This window comes from Phocoena sinus, chromosome 3, assembly GCF_008692025.1.
Source record: "Phocoena sinus isolate mPhoSin1 chromosome 3, mPhoSin1.pri, whole genome shotgun sequence".
Lineage (NCBI taxonomy): Eukaryota > Metazoa > Chordata > Mammalia > Artiodactyla > Phocoenidae > Phocoena > Phocoena sinus.
In genome coordinates, this window is record NC_045765.1 from 12832495 (window position 1) to 12858441 (window position 25947).

The 25947-nt window shown below is 55.8% G+C and overlaps 2 protein-coding genes across 4 annotated transcripts in view; one reads left to right on the forward strand and one right to left on the reverse strand.

Moving 5' to 3' along the window:
• Nucleotides 1–22556, forward strand: part of CPAMD8 (C3 and PZP like alpha-2-macroglobulin domain containing 8) — a 98806-nt gene extending 76250 nt beyond the window's left edge. Inside the window, exons 28-42 of one of the 3 annotated variants that reach the window (XR_004349427.1) lie at nucleotides 6272–6428; nucleotides 6559–6633; nucleotides 9978–10143; nucleotides 11621–11707; nucleotides 11799–11935; nucleotides 12330–12485; nucleotides 12598–12660; nucleotides 13385–13566; nucleotides 15327–15414; nucleotides 16204–16278; nucleotides 16941–17046; nucleotides 17135–17245; nucleotides 18516–18725; nucleotides 19048–19160; nucleotides 21471–22556. Coding sequence is in view for 2 of the 3 variants with exons in the window: in XM_032629014.1 (XP_032484905.1) it covers nucleotides 6272–6428; nucleotides 6559–6633; nucleotides 9978–10143; nucleotides 11621–11707; nucleotides 11799–11935; nucleotides 12330–12485; nucleotides 12598–12660; nucleotides 13385–13566; nucleotides 15327–15414; nucleotides 16204–16278; nucleotides 16941–17046; nucleotides 17135–17245; nucleotides 18516–18725; nucleotides 19043–19160; nucleotides 21495–21525 (1762 nt within the window). In the remaining variant the exon portion in view is untranslated. Of the gene's footprint in view, nucleotides 1–6271; nucleotides 6429–6558; nucleotides 6634–9977; nucleotides 10144–11620; nucleotides 11708–11798; nucleotides 11936–12329; nucleotides 12486–12597; nucleotides 12661–13384; nucleotides 13567–15326; nucleotides 15415–16203; nucleotides 16279–16940; nucleotides 17047–17134; nucleotides 17246–18515; nucleotides 18726–19042; nucleotides 19161–21470 lie in introns of all 3 variants that reach the window. The other 2 variants (XM_032629015.1, XM_032629014.1) reach the window with 2 other exon arrangements.
• Nucleotides 22557–22783: 227 nt separating this feature from the next.
• Nucleotides 22784–25536, reverse strand: F2RL3 (F2R like thrombin or trypsin receptor 3). The gene is made up of 2 exons (XM_032625076.1): nucleotides 25385–25536; nucleotides 22784–25088 (listed from the first exon to the last, which is right to left on the reverse strand). Exons 1-2 carry the CDS (start codon nucleotides 25491–25493, stop codon nucleotides 24055–24057), a joined length of 1143 nt encoding a protein of 380 aa, XP_032480967.1. The 5' UTR covers nucleotides 25494–25536; the 3' UTR covers nucleotides 22784–24054.
• Between the last annotated feature and the right edge of the window lie 411 nt (nucleotides 25537–25947).

Genomic DNA, 25947 nt, shown 5'->3' on the forward strand with positions numbered 1-25947 from the left:
CCCCTGCCCTCTGGCCCCTTGAGGATGGGTCCTGGTGCTCTGGTCCTCCTCAGAGCCCACGGGACCCAGGAATGGGGTGACCCTGAGCAGGAGGGGATGGGCTGGGAGAGGCCAGACCACTGCCTCAAAGCTGGCTTGTGGGGTTCTGGAGGCACGTCCTGGGGTCCGGTTTCCCTTGCGAGCGGCTCCCTCTGGCTTTCAGGGTCAACCAGAGCAGGGAGGGCCTGGGTGTACCTGGGTCTTATTCCCTGAGATCTTTGGGCCACAGCAGTTCTTGGCATCATCAGGGATTTGCCTCGTCCACTTTGGGGCTTACTGAGGAAGTGGGGCACCCCGAACTTTCTGTCCCTAGTGAGGCCTCCTTCTCAGAGCAACACCCTGATGGCGCCTGCAGCAGCTATGGGCATGGAAAGTATCCAGTCCTTAAATCGGCCCAGCGTCAGTGCCAGGGGCCAGGGGAACAGGGACACGGCTGGCTGAGCCCATGCTGCGGTGAAGTGTCACTCGCTTGGCTCCCGAGGGGCCCAGCCTTGATGACCTGCTCAGCCCCCACCAGTCCCCAGAAGCCAATCGTCTGACCCAGTTCTGGTCCCAGGGCCCTGCCTTGCTGACAGCCCATGAGGCAAGGCCACAGTCATGCACTAGCAAGCAGAGGCCCCCACCCTCTGTGGGATTGGCCAAAGCCACTGAGTCACTCTGAAAGCTGGCCAAGTCCTGGCAGCTGCCAGAGGTCTCCACCGGTCAGAAATAGTGAGCTGTGACCTTTGTATGCCCTCCCACAGTTCACACACACACACACACACACACACGCACACACACACACACTGAGCAAGAAAAGACCAGTTCTGCCGTGGTCATGGAAATGTGACACCCAGCAGCTTGCCTCTCCCCCTTAGCCTTGTGAAACCTCCCTGTAGGACAAAACTGCAGGATGCACAGGACAATGGCAACAGTATCCACCCCGGGGCTGGGCAAACCCAGGCTCTGTCTCGTGTGAACTGTGGCAGCCTTAGACCAGATGCTCAACTTCTCTGAACCTGTTTCCTCACCACACATCCCGCTCTGGACTGGGATCGGGTAGGCAGTAGGATAAGGGTGCGGGCGTGCTCATTACAGTGCCAGGTACCCATTGGGATGGATACCCTGTTAGCACCTCTCCCTAAATATTTGGCCAGGGAGTCCAGGATCCAGTCCAACCTCCTCAACTTCCTTAAAACTCAGGATCTGTTATAGATAGGTTCCGGTGCATCCAGTGTTCATTCACTCATTCATTTGTTTGTTTATTCAAGTGTCTACTATGTGCCAGGCTCTTTTCTTACTCCTGAGAGAACAAGAAAGACGTGGTTCCTGCCTCCAGGAGCTCATTGCCCGAGAGAGAGAGACCCTGTACAAGACGTAATGGTTATGTACTGCTGTGTAACAAGTCACCCCAAAACATAGCCATTTAAAACAAACATTTAGTCACAGTTCTGTGGGTCAGGAATTCAGGAGCAGCTTAGCTAGCATTGCTGGCTCAGGATCTCTCCCAAGGTTGCAGTCAGGGTGTTGGCTGGGGCTGTCATCATCTGAAGACTTGACTGGGGCTGGAGCATTTGTTTCCAAGTTAGTTCTCTCACATGGCTATTGGCAGGAGGCCTCAGTTCCTCACTGAAGACTATCCCATAGGGCTGCTTGAGTGTCCTTACAACATGGCAGCTGACTTCCCTTTGAATAAAAACTCCAAGAGAGAAAACAAGGAGGATGCCACATGCCTTTTATCATCTGGTTTCCCAAGTCATACTGTCACCTCCACCACATTCTACTTTAAAAAAAAAATATTTATGTATTTATTTTTGGCTGTGTTGGGTCTTCATTGCTGTGTGCAGGCTTTCTCTAGTTGCAGCAAGCGGGGGGCTACTCTCTTCGTTGTGGTGTGGGGGCTTCTCACTGTGGTGGCTTTTCTTGTTGCAGAGCACAGGCTCTAGGTGCGCAGGCTTCAGTAGTTGTGGCATGTAGGCTCAGTAGTTATGGCTCGCAGGCTCTAGAGAGCAGGCCCAGTAGTTGTGGCGCACGGGCTTAGTTGCTCAGCAGCATGTGGGATCTTCCTGGACCAGGGCTTGAACCTGTGTCCCCTGCATTGGCAGGCAGATTCTTAACCACTGCGCCACCAAGAAGTCCCCACCACATTAAGTTCTTTAGAAGCAAGTCACTATGTACAGCCTATACTCAAGAAGGGGGGAAATTGAGTTCTACTGCTTGAAAGGAAAAGAAGCAAGGCATTTGTGGATATATTTTAAAGCTACTACATCACCTATATAATTTCTCGTATCTATGAAGCATGCTAAGGGGGTAGGGTACGATGAGGCACACAGTTACATGGGGTGGTCAGGAAAGGTGCCCCTGAAGAGGTCCCCTGAAGATGAGAGAGGAGCTGTATGAAAATCCAAGGGGAGAAGATTTCAGGCAGAGGGAACAGCCTGTGCAAAGGCCCTGAGGTAGAACTGAGCTTGACGAGTTTGAGCCACAGAAGGAGACCAATGTGGCTGAAGCAGCACAGATGAGGAGGAGAGTGGCCCAACGTGAGGGAGGAGAGGGTGGCAAGGCCAGACTGAGCAGGGGAAGGAGTTTGGATTTTATTCCACATGGAGCAGGAGGGCTTAGAACAAAGCATGGCTGTAATCTGAGTCATGCTGGGCTGTGTGTGTTTAATTAATAGAGTTTATTTTTGTAGAACAGTTTTAGTTTCATAGAAAAATTAAGTAGGTAGAAGTGAGTTCCCATACACGCCCTCTCCCCTACACACAGTTTCCCCTGCTGTTAACGTCTTGCATTAGTGATATACATTTGTTATAAACGATGGACCAGTATTGTTACATTATTATTAACTGATGTCCATAGTTTAGGGTTCATGTTGCATAGTCTATGGGTTTGGACAATTAAGGTATCATACAAAATAGTTTCACTGCCCTAAAAATCCCCTGTGCTCTGCACATTTGTCTCTCCCTCCCCCCAGCCCCTGGCAACCACTGAGACTTTTACTGTCTCTATAGTTTTGCCTTTTCCAGAATGTCATAGAGTTGGAATCATTCAGTATGCAGCCTTTTCAGATTTCTCCTTTCACTCTGTAATATGCATGTAAATTTCCTCCAGGTCATATCGTGGCTTGTTAGCTCTTTTTGTTGCTGAATAATATTCAGTTGTATGGATGTACCACAGTTTGTTTATCCCTGTTTGTGTTTTAAGATGGAAAAATAAAGAGAACAGTGGGGGCTTCCCTGGTGGCGCAGTGGTTGAGAGTCCGCCTGCCGATGCAGGGGACGCGGGTTCGTGGCCCGGTCCGGGAAGATCCCACATGCCGCGGAGCGGCTAGGCCCGTGAGCCATGGCTGCTGAGCCTGCGCATCCGGAGCCTGTGCTCCGCAACGGGAGAGGCCACAACAGTGAGAGGCATGCGTACCGCAAAAAAAAAAAAAAAAAGAGAGAACAGTGTAGCAGAATGTGGAAATTCCACAGATCCCAGCACAGGGGCAACTAAGTTCCATCTTGGCCCCCCAGTGTTTGGAATTTCTAAACTCTGCTGCATACGGAGTAGGTGATGGGGCAGGGCTGGGCTGGTGGAAGCAGTGGGAGCCATGGGGTGGCCTGGCTGACACAGGAGCCATGGGGGTAGAAGGAAGAGGATGGCTTTGAGGTATCTTGGAAGGAGAGTGGCCAGGACAAGGTTAATAATGGTAAGGTTAATATTTCAGGTTTTGGTGATTCACAGAAACAGAGCTTGGAGCCACTTGACTTTCTTTCTTTTGGTTTTTTAAACGGTATTAAATAACAGAAAATTTACTGTCTTGACTATTTTTAAGTATACAGTTCGGTGGTATTAAGTGCATTCATACTGTTGAGCGGCCAACACCACCGTCCATCCCCATAACTCTTTTCATCTTGTAAACCTGAAACTCTATACTTATTAAATGCTAACTCCCCATTCTCCCTTCCCCCCAGCCCCTGGCAACCACCATCCTACCTTCTGTCTCTATGATTCTGACTACTCTTAAGTGCCTCATATAAGTGGAATCATACAGTGTCTTTTGTGATTGGCCTATTCCACTCAGCGTAATGTCCTCAATGTTCGTCCACGTTATAGCACTTTGCGGCGTTTCTTTCCTTTTCAAGGCTGAATGATATTCCATTGTATGGATATACTGGTGTCGGCAGGTGAGAGGACCTTGGTCCTCGTCTTCTTTAGAGAGACAGTTCCACAAAGAGACTTTGTAAAGCAGAAATACACACCCAGAGAAGAGTGCGGGCATCCTCCCTAACGAGGAGTACACCAGAGAGATGATTTAAATCACTTATATGGGGGCAGTTTTTCCGGGTTTTTGTTTTCCTCTCACCAATCATCTTTCTTGGTTTTCCACATCTCACCTGACCCAGGGCCCTGCCTGATACACGCATGCATCTTTTAGCCAAAATGTATTCCAGTGAGGGGGGTCTCTGGGAGATTGACAGAACAGAGATTATGGGTTAGTGCTCCCTCCATTTTTGATCCCCAAAGGAGCTTTTTTGTGCATGGGCAGTTGGGGAGGTCTCCTTGACCTCAAGAATGAAAGATGTGGTCCTCTTATCTTTTTACTCCAGCAGAGCTCAGCTCTCCTCTGCTCCTGCCATTAACTTTTCCGTTGAAATATCAGGGGGAAACAAGCTTCAGTTTACTCAGCTTGACAAACACCAGCCACTCAGCCCAGGGGCCCATCTACATCCTACCTCAATACCACATTTTGCTTGTCCATTCATCTGTCAGTGGACCCTGGGTTGCTTCCATAGTTTGGCCATTGTGAATAATGCTGCTACAAATATGGGTGCACAGATATCTCTTTAAGACTCCGCTTTCATTTCTTTGGGGTGCATACCCAGAAGTGGAATTGCTGGATCATATGATAATTCTGTGTTCAATTTTTTTAGGAACTGCCATATTGTTTTCCACAGGGGCTGTACCATTGTCTGTTCCCACCAGCAGTGCACAAGGGTTCCAATTTCTCTGCATCTTCATCGACGCGTGTCGTTTGGTTTTTGTTTTATGGTAGCCATCCTGATGTGTGTCAGGTGGGGGAGCCACTTGATTTTGAAAAGGATGGATTACTCTTTGGTCCTGAATTGGGGTGTTTCCCCTCCTGATAGTTCTGCTGTTTGTCCCTCTTGGTTCCCTGGTTTCCATCTGGTGGTTCTCCTGAATTCCTTTTTTCATTCATTCATTCTCCAGCTTCATCGTCTCCCATTCAGGGTGCGCTAGCAACAGTTGGGCTGGGGGGATGGGGTGGACAAGGGGCAGGCTGCAGAGATACAGACAGAAAACAATGACACAGAGGGAGGGCCTGGGGGTCCAGAGGCAGCATGCCCATCACAGAGTGGAGATGTCTGGGAGGCTTCCTCTGGGGAGAGACCCCTGGGTTGAACACTGAGAGGCAAGTAAGACTTCATCCTGTAAAGAAGGGAGGTAGGAGCATGGTGCGTCCAGGGCCTGGGTAACTGAGTAACTGAAGCTAGTGGGTTGGTGGGATGTTTTCAGCTGCAAACAAAAGAAAACTGGCTGAAAAAGCAATTCTGAACATCTCCTCACACCATAGAGCTGGGGAGGCTCCAGGATTGGCCAGTCTGGCAGCCCCACAATCCATTGGGGTTCCTGGTTCTTTCCCTTGGTCCCTGTGGCCATCCTTGGCACAGCGGCTGCTCTCCTCGTGGTGGCAAAATGGCTGCAGCTGCTCCCAGCATCACCTGATGTGCCCATTCCAAAGCCATTTGCAGGTCTGGGGACTGGAAGGCCCATGGCTGTGGCTGGCTAGGGCTATAGAGGAGCCCAAGTGTCCAGTGTACCTGGTTGCCGGTTTTTCCTGGGATCTCTCAGCAAAACCTGGGATCTCTTGGGGAGTGGTTATGGAGGAGCAACAAGGAAGGTCTTCTGCACATGGCGGGGGCGGGGTGGGTGGTGGGATTGGACCAGCTCACAAAAAGGCCTTGAGTGCAAGGCAAGGAGCAGACCCGGGTGCTTCTGGCGGGGGAGTGAGCAAACGGGGAGGCTGGGCTCCATCATCAGGTCCTGCTGGGTGCCCACACACTTCCATCAAGTGCTCACAACAGCCCTGCGAGGGCAGGCTGGACCCTCCTGTCTTGCAGAGTAGGAAGCAGAGTCTTGGATGATGCGGGGAGCGTGCCACAGTCCCTGGCGGGGCACACGGGAGGTGACTCTGTTTTGCAACTCCCCAGCCCATGGCTCTCCCAGCCCCCACCTCATCCTGTTTCAGGCTCACAGCCTTTGTCCTGAAGTCCTTCGCCCAGGCGCGCAGCTTTATCTTCATTGACCCTCAGGAGCTGGCAGCCGCCAAGGGCTGGATTGTCCAGCAGCAGCGGGCAGACGGCTCCTTCCCGGCGGTGGGCAGGATTCTGAACAAGGACATCCAGGTTGGCAGCCTCCCAGCCTCCTCCTGGGGTCTTGGCCTTGCCCTGGCTGCTCCCCGGTGTTGTTTGGGCCCAGCGGGGGCAGGGGGCTGTCCCCTCTGGCTTGGGATGAAACCTACAAATCCTCTTACAGGGTGGGATCCACGGCACAGTCCCGCTGACAGCCTACGTGGTGGCAGCGCTCCTGGAGATGGGCCTGGCCTCGGAGGTAAGCGCAGTGGGCCCGGGAGATGCCGGCTGGAGGAGCAAGTGGACAGTTTTGCCCTGCAGGCCAGGTTGGCCATCTTCTGGCCATCTTCAGCTTCTATTTATTCCTTGCTGCCCCCCTTCTGCTCACTAGTGAGACTTTTTGATGCTTTTCAATGGTCACAGAACATCCAACTTCTTGTGGCCTGAGCAGAGGTGTGAGAGATTCCAGCAGTAATCACCGGGGACATGCGTGTGTGGGAGAGTGGGGTAGGGGTGACTGTATCCTGAGTATGAGCCCTCCCAGGACTGTCCACAGCCCCCAGGCCCAATTGGAGAATCATTTTGGGCCTAATCAGGTTTCCGGCCAGTGACCCATGGGCTGCCTTCAGGGAGCCCTATGCAAAATGTTGGACTCATGAATGCTTTTGTGGGGAAGAGTCTAGAACCTTCAGGGACGGTACTAGACCCAGCAGGGCTTAGACGTCCCAAGGAACTCAAGGGCCATCGTCACTTCTGTGAGGCTGTCCCAGATGGGTGTGGTATGTCCCCTGCAGTGAGAGCTTAGACAGATCTCAGCCTCTGGGGTCGGGACTCCACCATTCCTAGCACCTGTGTCAATTCTAAATCCTCTGGTGATGAATTGTGAATTGTGGCACTTCTCAGAATTTTCAGCCTCACAATCCCAATGTGACTGTGTCTAGGCTTTGGTGTGACCTAAGACCCTCCACGTCCCACACGCTTTGCCCAGAGAGCCCCTTGCTTGCCCTGTGTTAAGGGGCTGAATTGTGTCGCCCCCAAAATTCATATCCTGAAATCCCAACCCCCATCTTAGTCAGCTCAGGCTGCCGTCACAAAACACCACAGAGTGAGGGACTTCAACAACAGACATTTATGTCTTATGGTTCTAGAGACTGGAAAGTCCAAGGTCAAGGTTCTGGTCGATTTAGTTCTTTTTTTTTTCTGATTCAGTTCTTTTTTTTTTTTAATTAATTTATTTATTTTATATTTTATTTTTGGCTGTGCTGGGTCTTCGTTTCTGTGCGAGGGCTTTCTCCAGTTGCGGCAAGTGGGGGCCACTCTTCATCGCGGTGCGTGGGCCTCTCACTGCGGCGGCCTCTCCCGTTGCGGAGCACAGGCTCCAGACGCGCAGGCTCGGTAGTTGTGGCTCACGGGTCCAGCTACTCTGCGGGATGTGGGATCTTCCCAGACCGGGGCACGAACCCGTGTCCCCTGCATTGGCAGGCGGACTCCCAACGACTGCACCACCAGGGAAGCCCCTCTGATTCAGTTCTTAATGAGAGGTCTCTTCCTGGCTTGTAGACAGCCATCTTCCTTCCGTGTCCTCACGTGGCCTTTTCTTGGTGCGTGACCATGGAGAGAGGTGGGATGGGGTTGGGGGAGAGATTGAGAGAGAGATCACTCTGGTGTCTCTTTGTCTTCTTATAAGCAGCCTCATTGATTATAGAGGCTCCACCCTCTTGGCCTCATCTAAACCTAATCACCTCCCAAAGACACCCCTTCCTAACACCATCATATTGGAGGTTAGGACTTTAACATATACATTTTTTTGGGGGCGGGGCGGGGAGGCACAGACATTCAGTACATAACAGCCCCAAGACTTCAGAATGTGGTTGTATTTAGAGACAGGGCCTTTAAAGAGGTAGTCACGTTAAAATGTAGCCTTTAGGGTGGGTACTAATCCACTATGACTGGCATCCTTGGAAAAGGGGGACATTAGGACACAGAGACCAGCACAGAGGGAAGATTATGTGAAGATAAAGGGAGAAGATGGCTAGCTACAAGCCAAGAGAGAGGCCTGGAACAGATCCTTTCCTCATGGCCCTCAGAAGGAACCAGCCCTGCTAACACCTTGATATTGGACTTTCGGCCTCCAGATCCACGAAACAAGAAATTTCTACTTTTTTAAGCCACCCAATTTGTGGTACTTTGTTACGCAGCCCCAGCAGACTCATACACCTTGCCTCTAGGAAGACCAACCAACTTGGTTGGCCCGGGACCAAGGGATTCCGGGGACACAGGCCTCGTGGGTGCCTCCTCCCTGCCTGCACCTGAGACTGAGGAACCCAGGCTCCTTGGCGTTCCCAAGGTGGGCCTCTCCTCCATCCCCTGGTTCTGCTTTTTGTTTTGGTAAAATCGACATTTAGGTCATTCTGACCGTATCAGATTTTTCTAGAGCTGAACCAAGTGTTTCTTCCTGAACTCAAGAATGTGAAGGCCCCTGTGCCTTAGGCTGAATAAAGGCCCCTGGACTTGTGTCCTGTGGCATTTGTAACAAAGTACCACAGACAGTGGCTTTAAACAACGTGAGTTTATTCTCTTGCAGTTCTGGAGGCCAAGGTCTGAAGTCAGTGTGTGGGCAGGGCCATGGCTCCTCTGGAGGTCTAGGGGAGGATGCTTCCTAGCCTCTTTCACCTTCTGGGAACTCCCAGCATTCCTTGGCTTGTGACTGCATCACTCCAATCTCTGCCTGTCTTTCCACGGCCTTCTCTCTGTGTCTCTTCGTCCTCTCTTCTTATAAGGACATCAGTGCTACCTCTGCAAAAGTGTCCAGCCACCCCCACCCCAGGCTCTGGGCTTACGTGGCTCAGGCTTGGGGTCCAGTTAATTTGCTCTGTCATCCCTGATACGTGCCCCGGGAGGGAGATGGTACGTCTTAACGACATGCTGTAAGGGCGGTTCCCATGCTTTATCCTGATCTAAAGATGGAAAGCTTTGGGAGAGCATTCCTTCTGCAATCTTAACAATCACCAAAGCAGAGTTATCTTAACTCCGGTGCCCACAGGAGCACCATTGCTCATTTGCTAAATTCCTGAATGCTTTGAATCACTCCTTTTTCCATTTAGCCTATATTACTGGGCAGCTTCTCTGAACTAAGTCCATCACTGGACAATGGACTTGGTTTCTGTCCTTCACCTGCTCACACTGTGGGTCAGGAGCATGATGAGGATTGGTGGGCTTCCTGGAGGAGGTGACAATTGAAGCTAGGCCTGGAGGATGAGGTGGGCCTGAGCTGGGGGTCTTAGAAGCCAGCCTAGTGATAGAGTGGGTTGGGGAGGGGCGGCCAGGGGTCTGCCTGCTTCCCCCAGAGTGTCTCTGAATTGATTTGTCATGCTCAGACTTCATTTGGAAAACATGGCACCAACATAAAAGAAAGGGAATGGGGCTTTGAAAGCTGAGGCTGCAGGCAGTGGGGCACCAGAAGGATACAAAGTGAGGGGCTGCAAGCCATCCAGTGCTTGCCCCAGGCGTGTCCTGAGAACCTTTGGGAGCGTGGTGGGTGGGGTGAAGGCAGAGCAGCCTCCCAGGGCTCCAATTCCCATCCACCCCCGCTGCACCCCGCAGGAGGAGAGGGGTGCCATTGCCAAAGCCAGGCACTTCCTGGAGTCCAGCGCGCCCCTGGCCATGGACCCCTACAGCAGTGCCCTGACCGCCTACGCGCTGACCCTGCTCCGCAGCCCTGCAGCCCCCGCCGCTCTGCGAAAGCTCCGGAGCCTGGCCATCACCCAGGGTAGGTGCCCCTGCCTGCCACCCCAGCGGACACGGTGTGGGGCCAGCCCACTGCGGGCCCCAGTAAACAGCTCATGAACATGTTAATGGAACTAAGGAGGCGTCCTTTGCTCACTCTGTTGTTTTTTTTTTTTATAAATTTATTTTTTTAATTATTTTATTTTATTTTTGGCTGCATTGGGTCTTCGTTGCTGCACACGGGCTTTCTCTAGTGGCGGCGAGCAGGGGCTACTCTTCGTTGCGGGGTGCCGGCTCCTCGTTGCGGTGGCTTCCCTTGTTGCAGAGCACGGGCTCTAGGTGCACGGGCCTCAGTAGTTGTGGCTCGCGGGCTCTAGAACGCAGGCTCAGTAGTTGTGGCGCACGGGCTTAGTTGCTCTGCGGCATGTGGGATCCTCTTGGACCAGGGATCGAACCCGTGTCCCCTTCATTGGCAGGCGGATTCTTAACCACTGGGCCACCAGGGAAGTCCCTCACTGTTTTTTTTTATTCATCTATTACTCATTTATTATTGCATCTACTAGTGGCTTCATTTGATGAAGTGGCTTGAGTTTGAGCATCATTTTCTTCCCCTATGAAGTAGGGGATGCCACCCCGCCCCCACCAGGGAAAACAGTGCTCGGAGATCCCCGGTAGAGGATTCCCCAGGCTTCCTGGAAACCATTCCCGGTCAGGGTGCTGGGAGGCAGGGGAGGGCTGCAGCCGGCTCCCACCCTGCCCCCCATCACTGGGTGAGCCTCGGAAAGCCTTTTCCATCTTGGAGTGTCAGTCCCCCATCTACAAAATGACTCCTCACTGTGTTTGGGGAGCCCCAGTCACTGAGCTGTGACTTCTCAGAGGTCCCCAAACTCAGTCTCCTTCCCCCCAACCCCTGGGCTTTCCCAGGAGCTGCGCTCGTATTCCATCCAGCTTCTCTGCTTAAGATGTCGCCTGAAGAATTGCTTTCACTGCTTAAGAAGAAGAAGAAGAAGAAAAAAACTTAAAAAGCAAAATTCTAAAACCATCCAGTTGGATGACGGTGTCAATTTAGGACTCACTGCTCAAGCTCTGAGGCAGGGAGTGCTGATTTCTCAATGGTTTGATGGCTTTTTATACCACACATGAGCCCAGTATCTTTGGAGCCTTTGCAAGTACGGAGTGGCTTCCTGGTCCCCAGGTGGGGTAGACTGGGGCCTGCCTCAGGGCTCCAGCCAGGAGGGAGGCCATTGATTAGTGATGTCTGCCGGGGTACAGAAAAGCAGCCAGGGATTGGTGATGTCTGCCAACGGTGCAGGAGGGGCTGGGTTTGTTGCTGTAGCTGCAGATCTGAGATGTAGCCCCAAGACCCTTCCTGTCCCAGCCATCTTCCCCTGGTACCCTCTTGCCCTGGGGCCCAGCCCCCTGATGTCTATTCTTGAGACCACATACGCTGACACTCAGCATGGGTTGCCAGGCTGAGTGCCAACAGGGGTTGTGGCCCCTGACCTGTTCTGGCCTTACAGATGGGGTGACCCACTGGAGCCTGACGGGTTCCCGGGATGTGGACAAGGATGCATTCCTGAGCTTCAGTGACGGGGTCTATCAGACAGGTACTGGCCACCCCACCTGCGGTGCCTGCTGTGGGCACCGGGTCCTGGGTCCCAGTGTCAAAAGGGCCCCAGCTGGCCTCTTCCGTTGCAGTGGTCTCGGCCGAGGTGGAAATGACAGCCTATGCCCTGCTGACCTACACCCTCCTGGGAGATGTGGCCACTGCCCTGCCTGTGGTTAAGTGGCTGTCCCAGCAGCGGAATGCCCTTGGAGGCTTCTCCTCCACTCAGGTGAGCCAGGAAGGCCAAAAGAGGGGCTCGGGTCTGAGCGGGGTTACTGTGGCCCAGGCTTGGGACTCAAGAGCCAGGTAGGAAGCCACTGGCTGCTTCAAGTCTCAGGACGGCTCCTTACCCGCAGTCCCTGGGGGCATGATGTCCAAGAGAGGGCAGGAGGATGGGGCCGAGGGACAGATGTGCCTGGCTCTGGGACAGGAACCCAGCCCCTGCCTCCATGGAGATGCTCCCCACCTGCCTGGGGCCCCCAGCCCTGTGGGTATCTACACCGGACACCCAGTGCTCTGTTCCAGCCTCACGGGTCGCTGGTATCCAGAGAGGGTCCGTGGCACCCGCAGTGTGGGCCAGACCTGCTCCTGGGTCTGACCCCAGCCTCCTGCTCTGTCCCTAGGACACCTGCGTGGCTCTGCAGGCCTTGGCAGAGTATGCCATCTTGTCTTACGCGGGCGGCATCAACCTCACCGTCTCCCTGGCCTCCACCAACTTGGACTACCAGGAGACCTTCGAGCTGCACAGGGCCAACCAGAAACTTCTACAGATGGCGGCAGTGCGTGCTCCCGGGACCAGGGTTGGGGGGTGGGCAGCGATGGCAGCCCCTCCCTGCTGCCTGTCTGTCCACGTGGGTCTGCGGGGGAAACCACGGCATCTTCTCTCCCCAGATCCCCAGCCTCCCCACAGGGCTGTTTGTGAGCGCCAAGGGTGAAGGCTGCTGCCTGATGCAGGTGAGGCTGCGGGGAGAGGGGGGCGCTTCCAGGGCACCCTTGGAGGGGCGGGCGGGAGGGAGCTCAGTGTTGGGCCAGGTTGAGTGGGGTGGATGTGTGTGTGAGAGCCACCCCAGGGCAGCCTGTCAGCCCCCTGAAATGCCATCCACTCTGCCCAAGGCAGGACCCAAGGCAGATGGCAATGTGTCCCCTTGAGGATGGAGTCCCCCCAGAAGCTCCATCTGATCCCCGTTCCGGTGGTCTCTGACCTTAAGCAGACCCCTCCCTTCACCCTCCATGGTGGGACTTGTTATTCTCCCTGCCAAGGCCTGAATGGAGATGGCCAGCCTGGCGTTCCCCACGACCCCTCAGTCACCAGGCTCAGGATTTAGTCACACTCTGGGTGGAGACAGGCTGGCCTCCTAGGCTCTGGCCGGCGGTCAGAGGGCAAGTCTGCCAGGAGACCCTCGCATTCTCAGCTTCTCCATCTGGAAGGTGGGAGCCCAGAAAACACAGTGGATAGGGTAGGGAGCCTGAGAGGCAGATAGACCTGGGCTTGAAATGTGGAAAAATGGGGTGATGGTCGTACCTACACCATCAGGGCGAAATGGAATGACCGTAGTGCCCAGAGCTATTGTTGATGTCACCGTTGTCGTCGTTCTGGCTGTCCCCCACCTTGTCCTGCCCTTGCCTCTCCCCTCCCCACTCCCCTGTCCCCTCAGCCTCTGTCCTCCCACCCCCCCAGATCGACGTTACCTACAACGTGCCAGACCCAGTGGCCAAGCCGTCCTTCCAGCTGCTTGTCAACCTCCAGGAGCCCGAGGCCGAGCAGCGGCCCCCTGCGCCTGCCTCCTCGGCTGACGATGACGACCCAGCAGCTGACCAGCATCAGCAGGAGTACCCGGTGACACTGGAGGTGTGCACCAGGTAAGGCCTCCTGCCCCGCTGGCTGGCACCGCCACCTGGACGGCATTTTATACAGTGACGCTCTCGCCTAAGAACGCCTCGGGCATTCATCTGGGCCTGTACTACTTGTAGGAGCCCCACAGACATTTCACCGACTCGAGCCAAAGTTGTGGCTGGACCAGCCCTTGCGGTCCTTAGTCTGATCACAAGACACACCTCAGCCACACCCATCCGGGACCTTTGAAGAACAAGGTTTCTTACTCACAGGTCCTGGAGGGTACATGACCCTCCTGAGGGTCACACAGCGAGGTCACAGGTAGAGAGACAGAGAGAAGGCACGGACCTGAGGTTCTGCCTATATTGGGGTCCGAGGGGGGGGTTGTCTACGTTCTTGTGGATTCACTCTTTATTGGCGACTTTAAAATAGAAGAGTGGGAATTAGGGTGCTGGAAGGGGAAGGCAGGGTGACCCAAGTGGTCCGTCATCTAGGTTACCCAGGGCTTCCTGAAAGAGGGACCTTCGTGGCTGGGGGCAGCCTGATTCCTCTTCTGGTTGTTTTGCTAGTAGCTGTGTCATACAGCTGCCAATATCTTTATTCGAGATGGATGTCTTCGAAATGGATGCCTTTGCAATCAGAAGCTTACACTCCAAATGATTTTTGAAATGAAAGAAATGGAAGTGCTTCTGAATGGGTGCAGCAAACCCCAGTGACAGCTGGGGCTGGGTGGGATGGCTGCTTGTGGCCCCTGTGTGACCCACCAGCCCCAGGTGTGACCCTGGGACCAGGCCACAGAGGGTCCTCGGTGGTGGGTGCAGGCAGCTGCCCACAAAGGATGCTCATTACCATGGCAACGATGGGGGACCCCAAAGGTGGTTGCAAGCTATGGCACCTGAAGCCCATCAGAGCTGCCCAGACACCTTCTTTAACCTTGACCCTCAGCCCTCACATGTCCAAGGCCCCCATCTTAGGAAGTTCTGAAGAACAAGCCCAACTTGGTCCAAGCCCGGGAGCCCTGGCTGAGTGGCTTCCCAAACCTCCAGCTGTGTTTCCTGCTCCACAGTGAGACTCAGGATGGTTCCACTAAGCACGGCTGTGATCACCGTCTAATCAGGCGGGGGAGCGAGAAGCAGCTGGACTGGCCCAACTGTCTGGTCCCGGCAGGCCTGCTGGGGCATCTCTGTTCCTCCCTCAGATGTGTTAAGAAAAAAAACCCCACTGTGTGCCACCCGGATATAGGGTCTCTCAGGCCTCACCCCTGCAGGAAGCCTCCCCCGTCTGCCCCAGGAGCTGTGGCCACCCGGTCCCCTTGGGACACAGTCTGCAGGTTCCTCACTCCATGTCAGCCTCCCTGTCACCAGCACCCAGCACAGGGAGGGCCTGGCACATAGCAAACCCCAGAGCCCATATTTACCCACCCCCCATGTCACAGAAGGGGAAACTGAGGGCTGGCACTGGAGAGTGACCAGGTCTCCCCCAGTGGCCTGGACTCCCTCGGCCCCATGGAGCAGCTTCCCACACTGGGGGCACAGCATGGAGTTCGGGTCAAAACACAGCCCAGAGCTGACAGACCTGGGTCAGGCCCAGAACCCTCGGCAAGGCCTTTTCTTTACGGTCTCAGTGTCTTAGCTGTGAAATGGGCTGACCAACGACCCAGCCAAGGGTGTTTGTGCAGATGGGCTACCAGCCAGGCAGGCTCGGGGGTTGTGGGGACAGAGGGGTCCATGAATTCCACAGCGGGGTTTGAGTTCAAGAGCCTGTCTCTCTCTCCCCTCATCGGAAGGTGGCTGCATACAGGCTCCTCCAACATGGCGGTCCTGGAGGTGCCCCTGCTGTCAGGGTTCCGGGCGGACATTGAGAGCCTGGAGCAGGTGAGGTAGCACTGGTGGGCAGGGCTCGGTGCGGGTCTCTGGCTGGTGGCCCTGCCCAGGTTGCAAATTTCCAGCCCTTCATAAAATGGGTTTTGTTTTTTTGTCTTTCTGGGCAAAGTTGGTGTTTGGGGGCTGGCCATCTGCTGAGGGGCAGGTGGGGAGGGGTGGGAGCTTTCCCAGTAGGTGTCATTCAGTGGGCCACCTGTGCTTTTATCCATGTGGCAGAGGAAGGGTTCAACGAACCTGCCTGCACTTTGGGGATGATCTGGGATACCAGGGAGAGATTTGCCACCATCCTCAACTTAAAGAGAGACCGGCCCCCTTTTGGGGGGGCGGAGGGGAAGAGGGTCACAAAGTGGGTAGAACAGCCTTACCTGAGGATGTCTGCAGTGTGGGGAGGGACAGGAAAGTAGGGCCTGTCCTGGGGGAGGGGGTTTGAATGGTGCAGGTGAGGCAGGAGCAGGTGGCAGGGCTCTGTGGGCGCCTAGGGGGCCACAGGGAGGCCCGGCCTGGGACTGAGGCTCGCTCAGGGGAGACTGCAGGCAGGGAAGGGGAAGCAGGCACTCGGGACAGTGGTCACCAGCCTTGAATGCCCTCTCCTGGGTGCTGACCTCCACCCCCTGGCCTGGCCCACGGGGACTTGCTGGATGACCGTGGGCAAACTCCTCAGCCTCCGGGGCCTTGGGTCTTCACGGGTCCAGCCCACCTTGGGCCCTTGGAGATCGGGGAGGAAGAGAGCACTGGGGTCTGAAGGGCCGGGCAGACCCTGACCTCTGGCTTCCCTGCCAGCTGCTCCTCGACAAGCACATGGCGCTGAAGAGGTACGAGGTGGCTGGTCGCAGAGTACTCTTCTACTTTGATGAGGTACTGCTGGCCGGGGGTGGTGGGTGGAGGCCTCCACGGCAGCCACATTGGCGAGGGCACAGCTGCCACGGCCCGGCGTGGTTCCTGCAATGATCTCATACCAAGAAAAAGAAACTGGGAGAGGCAACTCAGGCGGAGTTGGCACGGCTGCCTGCCCTGTGCCCTAGCCAGCTTGCTTTGGTGCGGAAAGTTGGGAGGGGTATGGAATAGTATTCAGGCATCAAAAGGAATGAAGCAGTGATGGTTTGAACCTCAAAAACATGAGGAGTGAAGAGACAGAAAGCAGACTGGTGGTTGCCAGGAGTTGGGGGGATGGGGAGTGCAAATGGGGATAGGGTTTCCTTCTGAGGTGATGGACATATTCTGCAGATGGATAGTGGTTGCACAAGTTTGTCAATGTCCACACACACACACAAGGACGGAGGGCACCTGCCATGGAGGGAGTGGGGGATGAAAGACCAGCTGAGATGTTTTTCCCAAGTGGGATGGAAGGACCCACAAAATTAAAATGGGATCACGTTTCTGTTTCACGCCTCCTGGGCATCCCGAAATCAGCCAGTTCTGGGCCCACATTTTGCGGCGTCACAGAGCACAGAGGCCGGAGCTCAGTCTCTGGCCCTAGTGGCCCCGGCCGAGCCTGAGCCTGCCCGCTGCCCCCGCAGATCCCCAGCGAGTGTTTGACGTGCGTGAGGTTCCGGGCGCTCCGCCAGCACGTCGTGGGCAGGACATCGGCGCTGCCCATCTCCGTGTACGACTACTACGAGCCTGGTAGGTCCGCGCGCAACACCCACAACTCTAGCTCAGTCCCTCACCCTGTCATCCATCACTTGGTCACCCTTCTCCCCTGGTCCCGCAGCCTTCGAGGCCACGCGCTTCTACAACGTCAGCTCGCGCAGTCCCCTCGCCCGGGAGCTGTGCGCGGGGCCTGCGTGCAACGAGGTGGAGCGTGCCTTGGCCCAGGGCCCCGGTAAGTGCGCGGGGCCATTGCCCCTTCCGACCACCCGTCACCCCGACCCCACCCGCGGCAGAGGAGGGCGTGGTAAAGGCAGGAGGACTCGGCACGGTCAAGGGCGCGCTGCCTGAGCGGAGGGGCTTGGGGTTGAGCAGAGTGGGCAGGCAGTGAGAAGGAGGCGGGGCTTAGCGGGGCGCGGGGGTGGGGGGGGTGGGCAGTGAGGAGGGGCGGGGCCTAGGGGGGTATGAGGGGGCGGGTGAAGAAGCGGGCGGCCCAAAGGAGAGCCCTTGCCTCCGCTTCCCCACAAGCCAAAGGGTGTCGGGACCCAGGCCGGGAGCCCCAATCGGCCACAGCGAAGGACGCAGGACGGGCTAGGGGTCCCTCGGGACCTTTTTCTTTATTTTCCAGACTTCTTGAAATGAGTTTAGATTCCTTTTAATTTTTCTTTTTGTTATTTATTAACATCTTTATTGGAATATAGTTGCTTTACAATGGTGTGTTAGTTTCTGCTATATAATAAAATGAATCAGCTGTACGTATACACATATCCCCATGTCTCCTCCCTCTTGCATCTCCCTCCCACCCTCCCTATCCCACCCCTCTAGGTGGTCACAAAAGCACTGAGCTGATCTCCCTGTGCTATGTGGCTGCTTCCCACTAGTAATCCGTTTTACGTTTGGTAGTGTATATATGTCCATGCCACTGTCTCACTTCGTCCCAGCTTACCCTTCCCCCTCCCCATATCCTCAAGTCCGTTCTCTAGTAGGTCTGTGTCTTTATTCCTGTCCTGCCCCTAGGTTCTTCAGAATCAATTTTTTTTTTTTTAGATTCCATATATATGTGTTAGCATACGGTATTTGTTCTTCTCTTTCTGACTTACTTCACTCGGTATGACAGACTCCAGATCCATCCACCTCACTACAGATAACTCAATTTCGTTTCTTTTTATGGCTGAGTAATATTCCATTGTATATATGTGCCACATCTTCCTTATCCATTCATCTGTTGATGGACACTTAGGTTGCTTCCATGTCCTGGCTATTGTAAGTAGAGCTGCAATGAACATAAAAGTTTTCTTTTTAAATTTTATTTTGGTAAATACTAGGCAAATACTTGCGTGAAATTCTACCAGGTCAGGGCTCAGGGCTTCCTAGGAACTGTCTCCACGCTGTGGAGTGTGGTCCGGACCCCAGGGACTTCTCCCCAACCCCAGGCCCAGGTGGAGGCAGGGATCAAGTTGGGGGGTGGAATTCCCAGGGCCTGCCCATTTCGCCTCGCCCGCCAGGCTGGTCCCCCGGCGAGGCAGGTCCCGCTGCCATCCCGGAGGAGGGGACGAAGATCACGCGCTGCGGCTGTGCGCGCGACTGCACCACCAGCGGGGACCCGGTGTGTGGTTCCGACGGCGTCGTCTATGCCAGCACCTGCCACCTCCAGGAGGCTGCCTGCCGCGAACGCGTGAGATTGGAACCTGCGCCCTCTGGCCGCTGTGCCCTTGGTGAGGATCCACCCATGCCCCGCCTCGGGGACCCCACCTTGTCCCAGAATGTATCGCTCCATCTTCTTCTCTTTGCATCTGGGTCCCTTTGCATCTCCTCAGTCTTGGTCAGTCTCTCCCCAGCCCCACCCCAACTTTGTGCTTTCCTGCGTCTCCTCATCTCTGATTTCTGTGTCCGCTTCCCCACCTTGTGACCTCACCTCCTATCTGTTGCTCTGGGCCACAGATCTCCTCCCCTCAGGCCCCCTGGGTTGTTGGTCATCCAGATCCTCTCCCTCCAGTGCCTTCCCTACCGACTCAGTCCTCCTTCCTTCCAGAGCAGCCGACACCAGCCTCTGCTTTGTACAGCTACGACTATGACCTGGGTCCCCTGGACGCAGGGCACGTGGCAGCCGGCCATGAGGTGGTGGACTTGGACGGGGAAGCAGAGGACAGGTGAGAGCTGGGCCCGCCCCCAACCTCCCTCCACTGGCCCTGGAACCTGGCAGGGAGTGGGAGTGACTGATGGAGGGGTCAGCCTGCTGTAGGGTTTCAGGGGATGAGGTGGGGGATCTGTTCTCCCTTGACCCCCATCCACCCAGCACACATAGAAGAGCAGCCTGTATGTGTAGGGTGAGCTTAGCGAACCCTCCCAAGGACTGGACCCCAGCACAGACCTGTCCCTGAGACCCACTGGGCCTGGGACCCCTGTTAAAGAAGAAATTATTCATGACGCAAGGAATATATTTTTCAAGGGGGAGCACTATAGAGTCTTGCAGTGGGGATAGAGATTGTAACCAACTCCTAATAATAAAAGAAGGAAAAGTGGGAATTTATAGCCAAGGAGTGGGGGGTGGCAGTCAGTGGATGGAAAGTTACTAGGAGGAAACGTCAGGGGCGGAGGGGGGATATTCTAGCTAAACCGACTGCACCTGATTGTTGCTGAAGGTAGGCCAGGGTGATGAGACATTACAGGGGGCAGGGGGTGGATGGTGGAGGACGAGGAACCCAATCAGATATCAAGGGTGATCAGTACGGTGGAGGGGGGTTTCTGGCTAAACTGACACGTTAGCAGATTCTTGCTACAGTTGGGCAGTGCTGAGATGAACGTGGAAGCCTAGAATTTGAGACCGAAGTGAAAAAAGAGCTCAGAGGAGCCCGGGTGGAGTTTGGTTAGGTAGAGAATCTTTGTCTCCCCTAAAGGAATGATGGAGGAAATGGTCAGGAGACCAGAGAGCCCTGTGGGGTGAGGCTGGGAAGGGGCTGCTGGGCAGACTTCCTGGACGAGGCAAATCTTTTGGGTTGAACAAACTCAACTCAAGAGGTTTAAACAGTAGGTTGATCTATCTGCTCAGGTAAGTGCCAGGTCCTGGAGGCTGGCTGCACTGGCGGGCCTCAGAGCCCTGCCTTCCTGGGTGGCAAGGGTCTCTCCACCCCATGCTGGTGGCAAAGGCTGGTTTACATCCCCACTCAGCAAACCCAGTAGGAAAGTTTTTCCACCAGCACCAACCAAAGTCCCAGAGATTTAGGGGTGCGTCATCTCGCACCAGGCACTGGGTTTAGTTCACATGCATATAATATAATTATTGATAGGGCTGGGTTTAGGGTTACTGTTGCACTAATTTTGTTTTGCCCCCCTGTGTTTCTCCTTCCATGCCCTCTTTTGAATATCTTTTAGAATTGCATTTTGATTCAGTTATTGTTGTTTTAGCATTAACTCTGGGGATAAGACTATTCATCTTTAAATTTTTCACAGTCTACTTGGTGGGAGTATTGTAACCACCTTCAGCAAAATGTAGCAACTTTGAAGCCATCTCTGTCCATGTGTTGTCCCCTCCCATCTCTCATGCTAATAATTATCATATGTATAGCTTTAAAGTCGCCCAAGTGTTGCCCACCCTGTCCAGTGTCTTCTGAGAGAGATCTGCTTTTATTTTCCTTTGGCAGGGGAAGATTTTTATTAAACTTCTAAATTTGAGGTACCATAGGTTCGCACGCAGTTGGAAGAAATAACAGAGAGATCTTAGGTGCCCTTCATCCCGTTCCCCCCAGTGGTAACATCTCCCAGAACTCAAGTTACAGTGTAACACCAGGAAATTGACATCAATGCAATCTACCCGTCTTACTCCTATTTCACCACTTTTACATGCACTCATTTGCAATTGAGTCTGCAATTTCCCCCCACGTGTAGATTTGTGTAATCATGACCACAGTCAAGATACAGGACAGCCCATCACCTCAAGGATCCCTTTAGCTGCAGGTTTATAGCCACACCCACCTCGATTTCCGCCCCCCACCCCCCAACCATTCATTTGTTCTCCTGCTCTATACTTTTGCCATTTCAGGGATGCTTTGTAAACAGAATTGTGGGGTATGTAACCTTTTGAGATTGGCTTTTTCTCACTCAACAGAGTTCCCTTGCTGTCCATCCATGGTGTTGTATCAATAGTTCCTCCCTTTTCATAGCTGATTGAGTTCCACAGATAAGTCTTCTATTTGATCAGTGGTCCCTTGCATGCTGCGCTCATTCTTACCAGAAGTGAAGGCCCCATCCCATCACTGTGGCCTGGTGGGGATGGGCGGGGTCCTGAGGGGCCCTGCTGGACCATGTCCCCCAAACCCCGGCTCCAGGTGGGGCGCTCATGTCTCAGTGGGCGGAGGCAGCCAGGCCGAGACACTTGGAGGCGGGTTTAGGGAGTGGTCCGCAGTCCCGCCCCCACCAGGCCTGGCAGCCCACAGGCATTTTTCGGCTTCTCTCCCCATCAGTCAGAGTGGCTTCTCTTCCTAAAGCTCCGAGCAGGAAGACGTGATCTGGCTGTGATTTCGCCCCACCGGAAGAGGGTCGCTGACAGGAGACTTGACTGTCTGGGGGCTGCTGGACCCTGCCCGGGTGACCCCTGCTTCCAAACGAACCCGATAAACAGACCATCAGAGACAATGGTGGGCCTCCTGGGGGCCCAGTCCCCACCTCAGCAGGAAGGATGGTCAGCGAGGTGGCTGGAGGCGCACCCCTCCCTGCCAGCTGCAGCTGGAGCACCAGTCACCCCACCCTACAGCCTTGGGCTGGGTGGCCAGAGCCCACAGCCTGACTCCTACAGTTGTGCTCCCCGGAGGAGGGACATTTCTGGGAAGGACTCATAGCCAAAGACCTGTTTCTGAGGGGGCATGACTCTGGCCAAATCAGGGACGGAGCGTCAGCAACGTGGAAACGAAACAGGCTGCTTTTCTGCATAATGACTGCCTGGGCTGCTGAAACCCCGGACCCAAACCCCAAATTGTCCCAGAACTGTCACAGTCCCTGCACCCCTGCCTCAACCCAGGGGTCCCTGAATGTTTAGCCTCGACAGCACCACTTTCTCTGCAGAGAAAGTCCTGGGCTCCAGACAGATGCACCTTTATCTGCCCACTTCCTGACCTCGACCTCTGAACCCCTGATCTTCCAATGCCCCGCCTGGAAGATTGTCCCCCTCCTAGCAGCCTGGGAGGGTGTCCCAGCTCTGGACCTACCGAAGCCGTGTGCTCAGACCTGCCTCCCGGCTCTCCGTGCCCCCTCCTGCATTCTCCTGTCTTCCGCCTCCACGGTGGTAATTTATTTCAGCCAACACTGCTCATCTCTGGACAGCATGGAGACCCTGAGGGGGCTGCCCAGCCTGTGGGTCCCCGTCGTGCAGCACCGGCCACTTTCCACGCCCCTGACCCCTGCCATCCTGCAAGGTTACAGCGCCCTTGCCGAGGCCCTGTTGCCACTTGCCATAGAGGCTGCTGGTGTAATAAAAACTCATTTCCATAGAGTCCCTGACAGACTTGGGCCTCCTGCAGGCAGGAGAGGCTGAGAGGCAGCTCTAAGCGCTGGAGCCCAGCTCCCTTCCGGCCCCTCACCTCCATTCCTTCATCTACAGCCCAGCCTTTCAGAGCAGGGTGAGGCTTTGGAACACTTGCATCCCAGGGTAATCATAGATTCCCATGCACTTGTAAGAAATCAGACCAATACAGAGAGGTCCTGGCTACCCTTTACCCAGCCTCCCCCAGTGGTAACACCTTGGAAGACTCTAGCACATCATCACACCAGGCTATTGACATGATATTCTTCATTGACTTTATTCACACAGCCCCAGGTTCACTTTTACGTGGGAGAGCGTGTGTGCGCGCGCTTGTGTGTGTGTGTGTCCATCCTGGGGCTTCCGGCTCACTCTTCCCCAGACCAGAGACATCTGAACTTGATGGGGAGCCCAGGAATGGCACCCATTCCCCTCTGCCTCTGGAGAGGGCTTGTGTACTCCCACAGTTGACGCCTCGGTGGCTCCTGACACTGTGCCCTGTGTTGCCTTCTGGGGTGGGGAACAGCAGGGTGTATGTGTCTGGGTTATGGCTGCCTTTCCCCATGTGGTGCCCCCTGACTTGATTCAGAGCAGCCTTCAGCTGGCTGGGGGTGGGTTCTGCAAAGCTGCAGCCCCCTGACCCTGGGTGTACACTGTAAATCCTTGCATTGCTCCACCCACCCAGTCCATGGGGGAGTTACCTGAGAAGAGGGATCAGACCAAGGGAAAGCAGGAGGAGGTGACGTCTTGCAGCCAGGGTGACAGTAGGAGGCTGAGCCCTGTGGCTCCCAGTGATGGGTTGCACCAGGCTTTGGGGAGCAGAGTAGAGGTCTCCAGTGCTCAGGAGATGCCCCAGAACACTAAGGCCCATCCTGGGAACGAGGACCGCCAACAGGGCTCCCAGCCGCCTTGGCCACAAGCGGGGAGGGCGCCCGAGCCTCCTTCTGGGTGGGGTCCTGCTGCAGGTCCAAGGCAGCATCAGCTTCGCCTTGTCCACACCTTGGACACGGACACAGGCGAGCTGGCTGGGCCTGGGAACCTGCATTTAACGCTCGCCTTAGTTTCCTGGGGCTACCGTAGCCAAGTACCACGTACCAGGTGGCTTAAAACAACAGAAATTTATTCTCTGACAGTTCTGGAGACCATAAGTCTGAGATAAAGGTGGGCAGGGTTGGCTCCTTCTGGGGGCTCTGAGGGAGCGTCTGTCCCAGGCTGGTCTCCTGGCTTCTTCTGGTGGCTGCCAGCAGTCTGTGGCATCCCTTGGCTTGTGGCCATATCACCCCATCTCTGCCTCCGTGGTCACATGGGCTTCCCTGTGTGTCTCTGTGTCCTCTTCTTATAAGGACACCAGTCACATCGGATTTTGGGCCCGCCCTACTCTAGTGTGACCTCATCCTAACTAATTACACCTGCAATGACCTTATTTCCAAATAAGCTCACTTTTGGAGGTTCTCGGTGGACATGAATTGGGAGGGGACCCTATTCAACCCAGTGCAACCCCCTTCCTGTTTGTCCGGCCTGTGGAGGGGCTGTCACACAAACGAGGAGGACCGGGTGCAGGTGGCCGGGCTGCACCCCTCCCTGGAAGCTGTTGCAGTACCAGGCGCCCGGCGAAGCATCACTTCCTGCACCTTGCTCCTGAACTCGGCCGACACGTAGTAGTAGATGAAGGGGTCTACACAGCTGTTGAGGGTGCTGAGCGCCAGGCTGGGCAGGTAGGCGGCGTACAGTTCCCCCCAGGCATCGGGGTCCGGGTTTGAGTAGTGCAGGAGCAGCAGCACATTGCTGGGCGCAAAGAGGGCCACGGCCGAGATCAGCACCAGTGCGGTCAGCCTGAGCGCGTGGCTGTAACGCCGGCCGCCGGCCGCCAGCGTGCGCAGGGTGGCCCCGTAACTCAGCAGCATGGCCAGCAGCGGCAGGAAGCAGCCGAGCACCGCCAGGCAGATGAAGGCGGGCCGCCAGTAGGAGGCCTGGGCACCGACGGGCAGCACGTCGTGGCAGAGCACGTGGTCCGAACGCGACAGCCGGAAGGTCTGCTGCTGCAGCGCCAGGGGCAGCGCCAGGGCGGCTGCCACCAGCCAGGCTGTGACACAGAGCCCGATGGCCAGGCGCTGGCCTCGCAGGGTGCGGGCCCGCAGCGGGTGCACCACGGCCAGGTAGCGGTCCAGGCTGATGGCGGCCAGTAGCAGCACGGAGCCGTACATGTGACCATAGAGCGCGGCCGTGTCCAGGCGGCAGGCGGCCTCGCCGAAGGGCCAGCGCTGGCCCCGCAGGTGGTAGGTGATGCGTGGCGGCAGCGCCAGGGCCAGCAGCAGGTCAGCCGCTGCCAAGTTCATCAGCAGCACCGTGGACGGTAGTTGTGGCACCCGTGTGGCCAGCACCCACAGCGCCAGGCCATTGGCGGGCAGCCCCACTGCCAGGGCCAGCCCGTAGAGCGCGGGCACCAGTCTCGTGGGCACCCAGCCTAGCAGCAGTGCCCGAGAGCTGCCCGGGACCTCCAGAGTGTTGCTGTCATTGGCACAGGGCTGGCCAGGGAAGCTGCGCGGGTGGGGCCCCGGTGTGCTATCTGAGGGAGAGAGGCCCGGAGGGAAAGGGGATAGAAGCGCTGAGAGGCCAGGAGTCACCCCCCAACCCCTAGCCCCTCACCTGGTTCCCCGGCTGGATGGCGAGGCCCCTGAGAAACTGTAGATCTAGCCCCCAGCTCTCAGGAGCCCCTGGGCTGGTGGGACAGAGCTGGACACGGAAACCCCCAGCCCTGGGGACTCAGGGCTGGGCTGGAGAAGCCCCACCCCTGTTCCCTGTCTCCCCTTCACCGGCTCTGGGCACCCTCCCAGTCCCAAGGCAGGGCCCGAGGTCACTCACCATCACCTCTCTCCGTGCTGCCCCCATCGTCGTCGTAGATAATGGGGGTCTGAGTGTCATCCAGGCTGAACCCCAGTGCTAGGGGCCACAGCATCAGGAGAGCCCACATGTTGCCGGTGCTGGGTGCCGGCTACTCTGGGCTGTGGCCGGCTGACCTCAGGCTTCCTGCCTGGCCGGACTCCCCTACCCCCGCCCCCAGCTTCCTGAGTGCCGGCGGAGGAGGGGACAAGGTCTGGTGAGATAAACCGGTCCCTGCCCCCATGAGCCCGTGGGAGGCCCAAAGCCTGGCCTGAGGAGGCCTGGCAGCTGGAGTTACTTGGGGTCTAGGTGCTGGGCCAGTAAGATGGGAGAGGAGGTGCCAGGCTGCAGCCCCCATCCAGCCTAGGAAGCCTCTGTAGGCCAAGTGGCCACTTCTTGCTGGCCGATCACATCTCGGCCCCATCCTCATGACAACCCAGCCCTCTGTGCCACGCTCCCCTCCCTCCATCAGGAACGCTTGGCCCTTCCTGAAGCCCCCTCCTCCCAAACCCCACCCCTGGCTCTGGCAGGTAGGACCCCAAATC

Bases quoted from the DNA above. Each gene is read 5' to 3' on its own strand.
- F2RL3 (XM_032625076.1), bottom strand. From the start codon at position 25,493: ATGTGGGCTCTCCTGATGCTGTGGCCCCTAGCACTGGGGTTCAGCCTG. The intron at 25,089-25,384 runs GTGAGTGACCTC...TCTCTCCCTCAG, and splicing joins CAGCACGGAGAGAGGTGATG to ATAGCACACCGGGGCCCCAC.